The sequence below is a fragment of the Octopus sinensis genome, linkage group LG12, assembly GCF_006345805.1.
Source record: "Octopus sinensis linkage group LG12, ASM634580v1, whole genome shotgun sequence".
Taxonomy (NCBI): Eukaryota; Metazoa; Mollusca; class Cephalopoda; order Octopoda; family Octopodidae; genus Octopus; species Octopus sinensis.
Window position 1 is genome coordinate 78,826,472 of NC_043008.1, and position 16,452 is coordinate 78,842,923.

The 16,452-nt window shown below is 34.0% G+C and overlaps 1 protein-coding gene across 2 annotated transcripts in view; it reads right to left on the reverse strand.

Moving 5' to 3' along the window:
* Positions 1–16,452, reverse strand: part of LOC115217952 (membrane metallo-endopeptidase-like 1) — a 227,942-nt gene that overhangs the window by 104,122 nt on the left and 107,368 nt on the right. For both annotated transcript variants that reach the window (XM_029787671.2, XM_036508066.1), the window contains exon 7: positions 295–453. In XM_029787671.2, the coding sequence (XP_029643531.2) occupies positions 295–453 (159 nt within the window). The remainder of the gene's footprint in view (positions 1–294; positions 454–16,452) is intronic.

Below are 16,452 nucleotides of genomic sequence, written 5' to 3' on the forward strand. Positions count from 1 at the left end.
CTCCTTTTTGTAGGCTGAGCAAGTACATAAAGGTTCTGTTGTTGTCATGAAGAGGTTAATGATAATGTTGATATTAATGATGATGACAACGATGATGATGATAAGGTGGAGAATATTCTGATATCATGCAAAGAGAGAAAATGAGTCATGTTTAGTGGTTTAAATGAAACAAATTTTGAATTGATTACTTAAATAAAAGATCAACAAATGAGCCTAATAGAAAACTATTTCATTATCCATATTAAAGGTCTATGATGAGAAACTTAGTCGTGGTAAAAAGCTTTTGTAACTTACTTGTGAAAGAAGTAGTTCTAAACCAATAACTTTATTTACTATTGATTGTACTTGCATCTCATTTGCAATTTCTGTCAGTAATCGTTTGAATGCTGCAAAGTATGGTAACTTAGAATCATAATTTTCTTTGCTCACCAATTGCAGAGGTAAAATACCAACCTGTAAAACATTCAAAAGAGTTATAAATTTAAAGAAAGTTTTTCTACCTGACCAGTTCCTGTCAGCCATCCTACCCATGCATGCATGGAAGATGGACGTTAAATGATGATGATGATGATGATGATCTGTCTCCTTTTTTTTCTAAAAGAATATGAATAGAGTAGAGATCTTGTTCAAATTATACTACACACATTTCCATTGCATAGTTATTTATTTTTTCATTAACATATTACATTATATGATTTTTATAACCAGACTATTTCAACAGGTAAAATTGATTTACAAAAATTTCATTTCAAATTCCAAGTAAAAGTATTTGAAAATGTCATAAATAACCTTACTAATTAAGAACAGGGATTAATTTAAAATAGAGTCAATCAAATAGTGTTCTAACAACATGCACAGTGCTTTATCAGGCAGAATCCTATTAATGACATATATTGCAATAAATTATTCAGCTGGCATTTCAGAACCCTTTCGTTACTATATTTCTGACCAAAATACACCCCTTATGTGTTTCAATTAATTTCTAACATAATCATAAATTTAGTCTGGTTTCATTAAACAACTATAACTTTTTTATTTATCAATATATTAACGTGAATTTTGGAAGATAATTTAATGAAATGTTCTCAACCAATTCTATACTATAATTTTTGTCACAAAGTGACTCTAATTGCAGGTAGATACAGGTAAATTCAACAAAATATAAAATTATTAAAATTTTGTTCAAACATCGCTATAGAAAATGGGTTATTAGCTAATATTCAATTGGGTATACAACAAAATTTTACGATAGAATTTGTTATTCTGGGTAACTTTCTGATACCCATAATAATATTTATGGCAAAATAGTCTTAATTTCATTTAAGGTTATGGGAAACCACTAACTATCCTTTCTTTCGTTTTGTTTACATTTAGCGTAACGGTTCGTTTCCGCCGTAATGATTTCAAATAGGCTCATTCGAAAAAGTAAAAAGAAATAGTCTAAGGCTTTACTCTTCTGGGAAAGTCTGTGGCTTGGTCCAGTTTCTTCAGAAAAATCACCGAAAGAAACAGTTTTTAAATTTTCACTCCATTCAGGTGCCAATTCATTTTCTTTATCGCTGTCGGAGCTCTCGGATTCACTGTTTTCACTTTCGGAAAATGAAACATCAGATTCATTATCAAATACCACATGCTTTTTTTTTCAGTCATAGAGTTAGATTTATGAAGGTCTTCAGTAGAAAATCCTTCGAATTCTGACTCGCTGCTTGATATAATGAAATTCGTATCCATTTTTTGTCAGAATTACAAATTTTGAAAACACAATAGGAACAAATTTCAGAAAATAAATCTCCCAAAATTCACGGAATTAAAATTACACTTCGATTGTTGTACAAAACTGTAGTTGAACTCTTTACGAAGTATAATACGTATTTTCACGAATTTACTAAAGAGATTTGCTCTGATATTCTCATTTAAATATGAATAGGTAAATTCGGACGGCTTTGGGCGGTTTGGTCACATTAACCAAAATTTTTTTCGGGCGGTTTCGGGCGGTTTGGTAACGAAAGGGTTAAACACTAGCAAGGAGCATTAGACAACAGAACAGTGACATCACAACCTAGGAGACAAATTTAATAATGATACAAATACAAATAAAACAATATTGCAATCACAGGTAATGGGACATCAAAGAGAGCTTTAGATAAACCATGCCATTGAAGATAATAAATACATATCATATATATATATATACACACACACACACACATATATATATATATATATATATATATATATATATATATATATATATATATATATATATATATATAATATATATATATATATATATACACATACATATATACTTATAAAAATACTTACATAGAAAGACACACACATATATATCCATGTGTATAGAGTAAGAACAACAAAGATCTCTTCCCACAAAGTGAAAGATAGAGTGTGTGATGCTTGTGTAGGACTGAAATGCAGCAGATAGTAAGACATGGGTCTTGAACACAGAGGATATGAGAAGACTGGAAAAAAACGAAGTAAGCAAGCTTTGTTGGATGCCTTGTTGAATGAAGCAAGCATGCTTTGTTGGAGAAACAACATAATATAAATGTGCTGAGAAAAAAACTGGTTGTAAGAGAAATGAGGCGTAGTGCGCAAGAAAGAAGACTACACTGGTATGGATATGTGATGTAAAGGAATGAAGACCACTGTGTAAAGAAGTGCCAGTCATTAAAAATGGCTGCAGTTTGTGGACAAGGGTGATCCAAGAAAACATGGGATTAAATAGTGAAGGCTGAACTTAGGACTCTGAGTGTCATGAAAAGGATGACAAAGGACTAGGGTGTCTGGTGAAATGTAATCCCCAAGAAGATCCACCCACTGCAGTGTGGCCAGCTTCTGGAAGTACTGTGGGTGTACATATTACATATGTGCACAAATGGGCACCTCATCCAATCTCCTCCTCATATCAGCACCCCATCTGTCCCACTGCAGCTCCACCTATCCAGATACCACTTTCCTCATTCATTAATATTGTTCTCTTCACCCACATGTTACATCAATTTCCCCTAGCCTGCACTGGACCACCAAATTCTATCCCCATTCACTATGGCTGACTCTCTCTCTCTCTCTCTCTCTCTCTCTCTCTCTCTCTCTCTCTCTCTCTCTTGCAAGCTTTGTGTTAACATCACTAATGCCACCCACTACATGCTGTAAAGTGGTTGGTGTTATGAAAAGTACCCAGCTATAGAAACAGGCCAAAGCAGATACTGGAGCATGATACAGTCCTTCAACTCATTGTCAAACTGTCCAACCCATGCCAACATGAGAAATGGATATTTGATGATGATGATATGTATGTGTGTGTGTGTGTGTGTGTATATATATATATATACACACACACATATACACATATATCCACATGTACACATATGCACATATATACATTTAGACACACACACACAAATGATAACATACACACATGTCCTTAGGTAATCTATACATATAAATTTGACATGGGCGATTCTTTCTTGTCTTGGAATTCACAGTCAAACAGTTGGGTCGAATTGAGTGAAAAATTACACAGATGTGTAGAATGATCCGGTGGTGATGCTGGGCTTTGTATTTTTTCATAGCTCCCATGGTTACTGAGCTAATCTACTATAATAATACTCTTGTGTTTATGATTGAGAAAGGAAGGGGTGATAGATGAATAAGGAAGGAAGGGGTGATGTCATACTTGGTAGTGAGATGATGAAAATTGTATGCTGAAAAAATAAATCAGTGTTTCAAATCTGTGTGAATATATGTGTGCATGTAAAGGGGGGGGGGCATGTGAATGCGTGTGTGAGTGTGTTTGTGTGTGTGCATGTACGCATGCAATGAAAGTGGGATGGTTCATCTTTGTTCGATTAGTATGATTGATTGATTGATTCTAGTTTCAGCTTATGAGCTGTGGCCATGCTGGGGCACCGCCATTGGATTTATTTTTTGGTTTGGTTGAATCTTGGTTGTTCTTTTTTTTGTTGGTCAGTTATTTTTAGTGTTTTGACAGAAAATAGTCATTCTAAAATTGTTTTTTACATAAGCATCCCCAAACAAATTGAATGCTTACACAGAGCAGGTTTTATAGCCACATCATCTAAACCGACTAGGTGAAACCGGGCTTAGCTGCTAGTATATATATATTCTTTTATTCTTTTCCTTGTTTCAGGCATCTAACTGCAGCCATGCCGGAGCACCACCATTAGTCAAACAAATCGACCCCAAGACTTACTCTTTGTAAGCCTTGTACTTATTCTATCAGTGTCTTTTGCTGAACGGCTAAGTTATGGGGATGTAAACACACCAACATCAGTTGTCAAGCATGGTGGGGGAGACAAACACAGACACACAAACATATATATATATATATAAACACATTTATCATATATATATATATCATCATCATCATCATCATCATCATTTAGCGTCCGCTTTCCATGCTAGCATGGGTTGGACGGTTCAACTGGGGTCTGTGAAGCTGGAAGACTTCATCAGGCCCAGTCAGATCTGGCAGTGTTTCTACGGCTGAATGCCCTTCCTAATGCCAACCACTCCGTGAGTGTAGTGGGTGCTTTTTACGTGCCACCTGCACAAGTGCCAGACAGGGCTATATATACATATATATATATACATATACATATACATATATATACACATACATACACACATATACATACACTAACGTCAGAAATTAATTAGCACCCTTGATTTGCTCTTCACTCAAGGTATGTGCTGTCACCTAGTGGCCATATCTCGAACTATTTCTTTGTTGCGAGTTCACTGTTGCACAGAACGATGACGTAACTTTGTTTGCAGAGCAGTTTGAGAGTCTACAGCCTAATGATGTTGACATAGCAGTGCAACAACAAGTTGGAGTGCGGATGCAGACAAATCTTCCTTTGTTTAATAGATATAGGTAGCGCCTCGCAAGGACCGAAATCACACCGTACTAAGTTTTCTCATCGCGTAAGACGTTTTGAACAGCTTGTAGGTTAATTGATTTGTGTATTTGCAAGATTTTTTTTCCTCACAAATTCTCCTACACTCTGCTTCGTGACGTCACTTCCGGTTCACAAAACTTTCTGTTATACATCAAATAAAGTGAGAAATTCTGCTTTCTTTCTTTTTTGTTTAATGAATAATAACTTATAGTAGTTTTGTTATAGCATAACATTATTCAAATGAATAGTTTTAATGAAAATAACTGGTTTTTATCGTTCATTCCTAGATGGGCCCAAGACCTCGCATGACCTTCGAGAGACGGTACGAGGCTCTCTCGTGGCGTGGGAAGCTGTCGGAGGCTGCAATAGCCAGAAAACTTGGTGTAGCCAGGCGCACAATTCAGTGCTTATTTAAGAAATACGAAGAAACCGGATCAGCAGCTGACAAAAAGGGTAGGGGACAGAAGAGGCTGACGACCCAGCGGGAGGACCGGATGCTGATCCGAAAGTCGCTGAACAACCGAAGGGCAACGAGCCGGCAACTGGCGGAGGAGATGCAAAAGGTGACAGGGAAGCAGTTGTCTACAACCACCGTCAAGACCAGATTACTGGAAGCTGGTCTAAAATCCTGTAGGGCCGCCCGTAAGCCGCTCCTTACAGCCCAAAACCGGGAGAGGCGGCTGCTCTGGGCCCGTGCCCACAAGACATGGACCGTGCAGCAGTGGCGGACAGTGATGTTCACTGACGAGTCGCGATTCAGTCTCGTCAGTGACAAGCCTGTCCATGTGCGACGCCGCAGGGGTGAGCGCTTCAACAAAGACTGCATTGCTCCCACCATGAAGCATGGTGTGGGGGGCGTTCAGCTACAGTGGTGTTGGGCGGCTCTATGCCGTCGAAGGCAACATCAACGCAGCAAAGTACGTTGAGATAGTACGGAATGCTGCCCTACCCTCTGCGGGATACCTCTTTGGTGGCGAGGAGTACGTGCTCCAGCAGGACAATGCGCCTCCCCACACAGCCAAGCTCACAACCGGTTTCTTCAAGGACCATAGGGTGACGGTCATGGACTGGAGTCGATTGGGTAGGGATTTGAATGTGCAGCAATACAGGAACCGATACGAGCTGTTTGGGGCACTTCTTGCTGCATGGAGGGCTATCCCTGCACAGTACCTGCAGGCGCTCATAGACAACATGCCGGCCCGTGTAGCAGCTGTCATTGCTGCCAAAGGAGGAGCAACAAGATATTGACTATTATGTGGTATGCTGGGATATGTTTTAATAAATTTTTGATTAAAAACGGGTTCGTTTCTGATAATAAGTTAATTAAATTAAGAAAATGTAAGAAAATGTAGAAATTTGAGAAGTGCTAATTAATTTCTGACGCAAGTGTATATATATATATATATACATATACACATATATAAGTACACATATATATGTATATATACATGTATATATACATATATATACACATATATACATTATATATATATACATATATATTACATATATATATATATATATATATATACTATATATATATATATATATATATATATATATATATATATATAATATATATATATATATATATATTATATATATATACGTGAGGCTGAATTTTATCTGAGACATCAATAATTGAGAGGAACTATAGAATTATATATATATTTAACACGAGACGTGAGGCTGAAATAGACAGAGTCAAAGTGAAACAGAATAGAGATAACTAAAGGTTAATTAATTGCGCAGAAATATTACTAGGTAGGTAACGGGATGAATTTAAAGAAGAATGCTTATCTGTGGCTCATCTTTCCGTTCGTAGTTTATATATATATATAGTTCCTCTTACTAATCGATGTCTAAGATAAATTTAGCTCATGCATCTCCCCTAAATCTGCAAAATATCTCTCTCTCAATTAGGTCTCTTATACCTACTACTAAGTATTCCATTTTCCAAGAAATGAGAGGCGCTCCTTCATGGCTGCTACTTTTCGCGGGGTCGCGACCCCCTCCCCCCGCTGTCTCGATATGCTTTTCTCTATCTCTTCACACTGTTTGTCTTTCTATCTCTTTTGATCACCACACAACAGAACTTCCCACTTCTCCTCCCCTCCACCACCACCCTATATAAACTAACGCCCGTTTTATAGCGTCCCCATTTTCGATTCAAATTGTTGCTGTAAACTACGAACGGAAAGATGAGCCACAGATAAGCATTCTTCTTTAAATTCATCCCGTTACCTACCTAGTAATATTTCTGCGCAATTAATTAACCTTTAGTTATCTCTATTCTGTTTCACTTTGACTCTGTCTATTTCAGCCTCACGTCTCGTGTTAAATATATATATAATTCTATAGTTCCTCTCAATTATTGATGTCTCAGATAAAATTCAGCCTCACGTCTCGTGTTCAATATATATATAATTCTATAGTTCCTCTCAATTATTGATGTCTCATATACATTTCAGCCTCACGTCTCGTGTTCAATATATATATAATTCTATAGTTCCTCTCAATTATTGATGTCTCATATAAATTTCAGCCTCACGTCTCGTGTTCAATATATATATAATTCTATAGTTCCTCTCAGTTATCGATGTCTAAGATAAATTTCAGCTCATGCATCTCCCCTAAATCTGCAAAATATCTCTCTCTCTCAATTAGGTCTCTCATACCTACTACTAAGTATTCCTTTTGGATCTTTTCCTTTTGAACGGCATATGTCAACACAATTTCTACTTAACTAAACACTTTTAAACTTCAAATACTGGTAGAATGTGTTTATAAAACATCATTTTTTCTTGGCTTTATTGAGAAAATTCTATAGTTTGTAACATATTTCCACTTTAAAATCGAGCATTTCGGCAATTTTAACCAATCAAATATGTCCATTTAGAGTGAAAACATACCGTGCTGTATGAATATGTCCCTCGTTTAAGAAATTGGGTTTATTTACATTTGCGAAGAAAATAAGATACCCTTCCCCCACCCATAACCGTAACTCTAAATAGTTGAATAAAAGGGGAATTACTCTAATAGGTAGAAAAGTATAAAAGATAAAAATACACACAACCATATTCTCACATTACACAGACATAAAACTTCTTGTGTTTATAAGTCCACATACATACACACTCACACAAACATGTATATGTACAAGCACATGCACATACAAACATATGTGTGTGTACGTACTCATTCATATATACATCCACGCACAAATGCACACATGTATATATATATATATATATATATATATATATATATATATATGTATATATATAAAAAAGTCAAGGTAGAAAATGCTAAAAGAATTTTATAAAAACTTTTCAATACTGGTTTCGGTCATTGAGACTTTTTCAGCTGTAAGTATGGAAAACGATTAAATTTTAAAAAAATTAAAGGAAAAGTATTTTAAAGAATATTTGCATAGTATTCAAATACAAGGGGCATTTTCCTTGTTTCTACCTGCCTCTGTCTCTCTTCTTTACTCTTTTTGGCTCAAGGTCATTATGAATTCTTGGCAGAGAAGAAGAAGAAGAAGAAAATAAAGTGTGGGTGCTTTGATAGTAGTAGGATATTAAATGGTCAAGTGCCCTGAAAATGACTTGTTGTTAATTGGAGTAGTGATTGCATTCTTGAGATTTCTCTTTTGAATGTATTGTTTATAATATTTGTGTAGGTGTTTTCTAAACAGCAGTAGTATTAAAGTAAGGAAGGAGGTGGCAGAGAGGAAGAAGAAGACAAAGAAGAAGAAGAAGGAAAGCAGAGAAGAAGAGAAAGAATAATGAAAATGCAGGATGGTAGGATACTAGTAGTATGCTAAATGGTCAAGTGACCTAAAAGTGACTCTTTGTGGATTATAGCAGTGATTGGGACTGTTTTAAATGAATTCTTGGGTATCTCTTTTGAATGTATCCTTTTTAATATTTGTGTGTGTGTTATTCTAAGGTTGTGGCGGATATGCCATTTGTTGTAAATCCATGAAAGTATAGAGAGGCTTAAAGAATTCCAAGCACTTATAAATGGACTTGACATAAACATTCAATTCATGATGGAATATAGCCATCGGAAACTTACCTTCCTCGACATCCTCATTAAGAGATCCAACAACGTAATAGAAACAGATATATATACTATAAGCCCATGGACTCCAAGCAATATCTACCGTTCAACTCATGCCACCCCAGATACACCAGAATGAATATTCCCTTCAACCTAGCAAAAAGGATATGTACTATAGTTTCTAACGCAAGCACCAGGGACACACAACTACATGAACTAAAGGATACACTCATCACCAGGAACTACCCACCTTCACTAAGTGACATATGCTTTCAAATTACCCTACAACTCAACATCCACGAACTCATACATCCCAAATAAAAGAAGGATTTACAACCAAAAGCCCTACCATACATCTCCACAACCCTCTTAACAATGAAACCTTCAACACTATCCTTCAAAACATTCCCCTGCTAAAAAAGGACCACAGAATGAACTTAATCCTTCAAACACACACCATCATAAAAAGCAAGACACAGCCTAAATCTATGAAAAGTCTCCTAACACAAGCCCAAATATGCTCAACAACAACACTGAAGCCGTCAGTAAAAAAATGCAGAAAACACAAGCGTGGGATATGTGTCGATTTAATTGAGGGATCAGAGTTCTCCTTCAAAGAGGGACAACATTTCACAGTGGAAAGCAGCTTCACATGTGCTTTGGAGAACCCGATATACACACTAACCTGCTCTGGGTGCCAAGAGCAATACATAGGCCAAACAAAAAACAGTCTACATCAAAGGATGCTCTGCACAGATCCCAGATCAAAATTTTAAAAAAAAAACAGAAAAATAGCATTCAGCCAAAACATTGACATTTGCGCCAATAACAAAAATCTAAGCTTCAGAATTTTTCCCCTCTATCAATTCAGCGATGATACAACCTGTAGCCAACGAATTAGTAAGGAGCCTCTCTTTATTTAAAAATACAGACCCCTTTTGAACGCATCTACAACAAATGACATATCCACCATGACCTTGGAATAACACACACGCAAATATTAAAAAGGATACATTCAAAAGAGATACCCAAGAATTCATTTAAAACAGTCCCAATCACTGCCATAATCCACAAAGAGTCACTTTTAGGTCACTTGACCATTTAGCATACTACTAGTATCCTACCATCCTGCATTTTCATTATTCTTTCTCTTCTTCTCTGCTTTCCTTCTTCTTCTTCTTTGTCTTCTTCTTCCTCTCTGCCACCTCCTTCCTTACTTTACTACTACTGCTGTTTAGAAAACACCTACACAAATATTATAAACAATACATTCAAAAGAGAAATCTCAAGAATGCAATCACTACTCCAATTAACAACAAGTCATTTTCAGGGCACTTGACCATTTAATATCATACTACTATCAAAGCACTCACACTTTATTTTCTTCTTTTTCTTCTTCTTCTTCTTCTTCTTCTCTGCCAAGAATTCACAATGACATCGAGCCAACAAGAGTAAACAAGAGAGACAGAGACAGGTAGAAACAAGGAAAATGTCCCTTATATTTGAATACTAAGCAAATATTCTTTTAAAATACTTTTCATTTAATTTTTCCAAAATATAATTGCTTTCCATACTTACAGTTGAAAAAGTCTCAATGACCGAAACCGGTACTGAAATGTTTTTTATAAAAGTCTTTTAGCGTTTTCTACCTTGACTTTTTTCCATATATATATCAACTCGTGTGTTCCTTTTCAATCTTCTACATATATATATATATATATATATGTACATGTGCACGGAACTTCATCCTCATATACAAAGATCTGGAAATAGAGGAAGGATATTACCCATCTTATGAAAACATTCGATCTTAGCATAACAATAGATACCAACCTGACGGTTGTCAATTTCCTTGCCATATCTCTGGATTTACAAAAGAATATTTATAAACCCTATAGAAAGCCCAATAATAGACTTAGTTATATTAATGTAGGTTCCTGCCACCCCACCCCATAGTGTTTAAGAATTTAGTTCAGAATATTAGTAGGAAAATTTCTAGCCTCTCCTCCGATATAAATATATTTAATAATGCTACCCCAGTATATAACAAAGCTCTTAACGTTAGTGGATTTAAAGAGGAAATAGCTTATACACCTGCTATTGAGCCAGAAATAAAGAAAAGAAAGCATAAACACAAGAAAATTATCTGGTTCACACATCCTAAGTGACCTTTAATATAGGTAAATTTTTTTTGTCACTTATAGATAGACATTTTCCAATAAATCATAAATATAGAAAACGCTTTAGTAGGCATAACCTAGAAATTAGTTTTAGTTCCACTCCAAATTTTAAAAACATAATTGCGCAAAATGCAAAACAACAACACAAAGTTGGCTGTTCCTGCAGGGATAAAGACTTGTGCCCACTAAATGGATCATGTTTGACCGAGGCCATTATTTATGAAGCCACCGTAGATTCTACAAACGCTAATAACACAGTTTCATCAAAGGGGTATGTGGGCCTCATGGAGAGAAATTTTAAAGCAAAGTTCAACAATCACACCTTAAGCTTCAGACACTGGGATAAACGAAAAACTACCAAATTATCCAGTCATATATGGTTCTTGAAAGAACAAGGTATCAGCCACAGAATTTACTGGAAGATCTTAGCCAAGTGTAAACCTTATGCCAATGGTAGTGGAAAGTGCGGTCTTTGCGATATGGAAAGATGACTCATCTGGAAAAGTTCTTTAGACCCCGCTGCATGTTTAATTTCAAGAACTCAACTTCTTGGATCATGTCCACATATGACAAAATACCTATTATGGTTTTGGTCCCACCAAGATCACGGATAAAATCTGCATTTTTACTATGTTCCTGCACAAGCTTTTGATATGTCTTAATATTTTTTTATTGTTTTATATATATTTTTCCTTTTTTCCTTTTTAATTGTGTGAATGTGTATGTATGTGAGTATATGTATATGTATGTATATATTAAATGTGTATGTGTGTGTGTATATATATGTGTACCCATGTATGTATGTATGAGTGTAGGATTGTGTCTGATGCATAAGTGCGACTTTCATGCACATGTCCCATTCATTTATACGGATATGCATATGCTCGTATATCTGCGATTGTAGGTATGTTATAGGAGGATGTATATGTATATAAATATGTGTGTACATATGTACGTATATGAATATATATATATGAGGGTGTGTGAATGTATGTATATATATGTATATATATATATATATATAATATATATTATATATATATATATACATGTATATTTATATGTATAAATGTCTAAATATATATATGTAAGCATACACTTATGTGTATATAAGGATGAAGTTGCGTGCACATGTACATATATATATATATATATATAATATATATATATATATTATATATATATATATCTATACAATATGTTACATTACTCGGTAGTCAAGATAAAACTCTGAGTTTCAGATGCCGAAGTGGAAATCCACAACACCATCTCATCGGTTATCTGGCTATTTGAAAACGTTTTCAAATAGCCAGATAACCGATGAGATGGTGTTGTGGATTTCCACTTCGGCATCTGAAACTCAGAGTTTTATCTTGACTACTGAGTAATGTAACATATTGTATAGATAAATTTCCTCTATTTACATAATATTGAGGTCTCTTTCTTTCTTTTGTTATCTTACCGTTTTATCAATATATATATATATATATATATTATATATATATATATATACATATTTAAATATATATATGTGTGGATATGAGTATATGTATGAGTACGTACATGCATATATATGTTTGTGTGTGTATGTGTATGTTTATATACATGCTTGTGTGAACTTGCATGTATGTAGACGTTATAAACACGAGGTTTTATGTCTATGTATTGTGAGAATATGGTTGCGTGTATTTTTTATCTTTTATATTTTCTACCTATTAGAGTAATTCCCTTTTTTATTCAACAGTTTTTCATCGCGTCTATTACCATTAATAGCCAACAAGAATGCATCGTAGCTCTTTGCTCCGGCATTTGAAACTCCAAGTACTATTATGACAACTTACTGACAGTCCTGAACTATACATATATAAATAATCTTCTATTTACCTAATATCAAGGTCTCATTCTCTTGTTGCTACTTTTTATTTTTATTATTATTATTATTGTTGTTGTATTTAGGAATGGTCATTTTGCCCGTTTAGCCAATAAAAACACACGCACTATGTATTTGGTGTTAATTTGCTTCAGCTTTATTTATTTTTTACATTAATCTTAATCTTATTTCGGTCAAATTACATGATCATGTATAAACAGGAGATACAAATATTACAGGCACTTCCCCCCCCCACACACACACACTAACTAAACACAGACACACATAGAGGTATACGCATGGCAAATGAAGACACATACAATAGGAATACAAAATACAAAATGGCTGACTGTTAGTAAGGAGAGACACACAAAATAAGAAAGAGGAAAGCAAAGGACCACTGATGAGGTCACAGGAGTGTGACGAAAGAACTCTGGCTGAATTAAGATTAAGATTAATGTACGAAATGAATAAAGCTGAAGCAAATTAACACCAAATATATAGTGCACATGTTTTTATTGGCTAAACTGGCAAAATGACCATTCTTAAATACAACAACATCTGTTTCAACACACAATTTCACATCAAGAATCTTGCAAAACTAATATATAAACGTATTATTATTATTATATATACATATATATATACATATATATATATATATACATATATATATATATACATATATACATATATATATATACATATTATATACATATATATATATATATCATATTATATATATATACATATATACATATATATATAACATATATATATATATATACATACATATATATACATATATATATATATATACATATATATATATAAGAGAGTGGTCACTATATTGCTCACTCTAGCACCAGTTACTCCAAAAGGTTTCAACCACGAAAATACATGTTTCCCATGAAAGCCAGTACGACTGTTAGCTCACACGGACAGGGCAAATAAAAAATAACAAAATACAGATTATTTTGGGACAATTGTTTCGCTATTAATGAATTAAATGTAATATTACTTACAAAAAATCCATTTGTAGCTCGTCAGCCAAGACTATCTGGATGAAATCCTCAATCACACGCCAGATTTTACCATAACGATAAATACGCGTGTGGTTCAATTGATTACATCCGACGTTATAATTCAAATGCCCCAACCAACAGCGCGCCAAACTTTCACGGAAAACAAATACAGCATTTAGAAATAAATGCAGCATAATTATAATTAATTAATAAGGGTGAGAGAATTAGATACTAATTTAATAGTATATTTATTCAACACCAAGTGGCCTAGTGCTACGAGAAACCTGGATTATTATAATATTTTATAACATAGCGAAACAATTGTCCCAAAATAATCTGTATTTTGTTATTTTTTATTTGCCCTGTCCGTGTGAGCTAACAGTCGTACTGGCTTTCATGGGAAACATGTATTTTCGTGGTTGAAACCTTTTGGATTAACTGGTGCTAGAGTGAGCAATATAGTGACCACTCTCTTATATTTATTTTGTAAAAATATTATAATATGTTATAAAATATTATAATAATCCAGGTTTCTCGTAGCACTAGGCCACTTGGTGTTGAATAAATATACTATTAAATTAGTATCTAATTCTCTCACCCTTATTAATTAATTATTTATGCTGCATTTATTTCTAAATGCTGTATTTGTTTTCCGTGAAAGTTTGGCGCGCTGTTGGTTGGGGCATTTGAATTATAACGTCGGATGTAATCAATTGAACCACACGCGTATTTATCGTTATGGTAAATCTGGCGTGTGATTGAGTGGATTTCATCCAGATAGTCTTGGCTGACGAGCTACAAATGGATTTTTTGTAAGTAATATTACATTTAATTCATTAATAGGGAAACAATTGTCCCAAAATAATCTGTATTTTGTTATTTTTTATTTGCCCTGTCCGTGTGAGCTAACAGTCGTACTGGCTTTCATGGGAAACATGTATTTTCGTGGTTGAAACCTTTTGGAGTAACTGGTGCTAGAGTGAGCAATATAGTGACCACTCTCTTATATTTATTTTGTAAAAATATTATAATATGTTATAAAATATTATAATAATCCAGGTTTCTCGTAGCACTAGGCCACTTGGTGTTGAATAAATATACTATTAAATTAGTATCTAATTCTCTCACCCTTATTAATTAATTATATATACATATATATAATATATATATATATATATATATACATATATACAATTAATAAATATAAGGGTAGCAAAAAATTCTAGAAAAAATTCTCCGCTACCAGCGGTCTAGTGAGAAAGAAAAAATAGTCAAAGACTATATAATATACATTCAACAATATAAGGAATGGCCATATAGGACATTCGACTCACTAGAAAGAGCAGCCAAAACTCATACCGCTAAGTAGTTGTAATTCTGAAATAGAAAGAGAAATAAAAACGTTTACCCCTTTATTTCAGAATTACAACTACTTAGCGGTATGAGTTTTGGCTGCTCTCTCTAGTGAGTCGAATGTCCTATATATACATATATATATATATATATATATATATATATATATATATATATATATATATATATATATATATACATATACATATTATATATATATATATATATATATAATATATATATATACATATACAATATATATATAATATATATATATATATATATATATATATATAACGGGAAGCTTTATGAAAATAGACAAAAGACGAAGGCAGGTGGAAAACAAACAAACAATTGTATTAGTATGGCGCTCAGGAAATATAAATAAAACAAGTCTTTAACATTTCGAGCCTACGCTCTTCAACAGAAAGATACACAGAGAGAAAAAAAACACAGAAAGAAGGAGAGAAAAAAATGCGTGCAGTAACTAACGAATCAACATATATATATATATATACATATATATATATATATATATATATATATATATATTATATATATATATATATATACATATATATAATATATACATATATATATATACATACATATATATAATATATACATATATATACATATATATATATATATATATACATATAATACATATATATATATACATATATATATACATATATATATATATATGCAGGCCGTCTGCCAGCCTCGTCTGGCACCTGTGTCGGTGGCACATAAAAACACCATCCGAGCGTGGCCGTTCGCCAGCCTCGTCTGGCACCTGTGTCGGTGGCACATAAAATCACCCACTACACTCTCGGAGTGGTTGGCGTTAGGAAGGGCATCCAGCTGTAGAAACACTGCCAGATCTGACTGGCCTGGTGCAGCCTTCGGGCTCCCCAGACCCCAGTTGAACCGTCCAACCCATGCTAGCATGGAAAACGGACGCTAAATGATGATGATGATGATGATGATGATACATATATATACATATA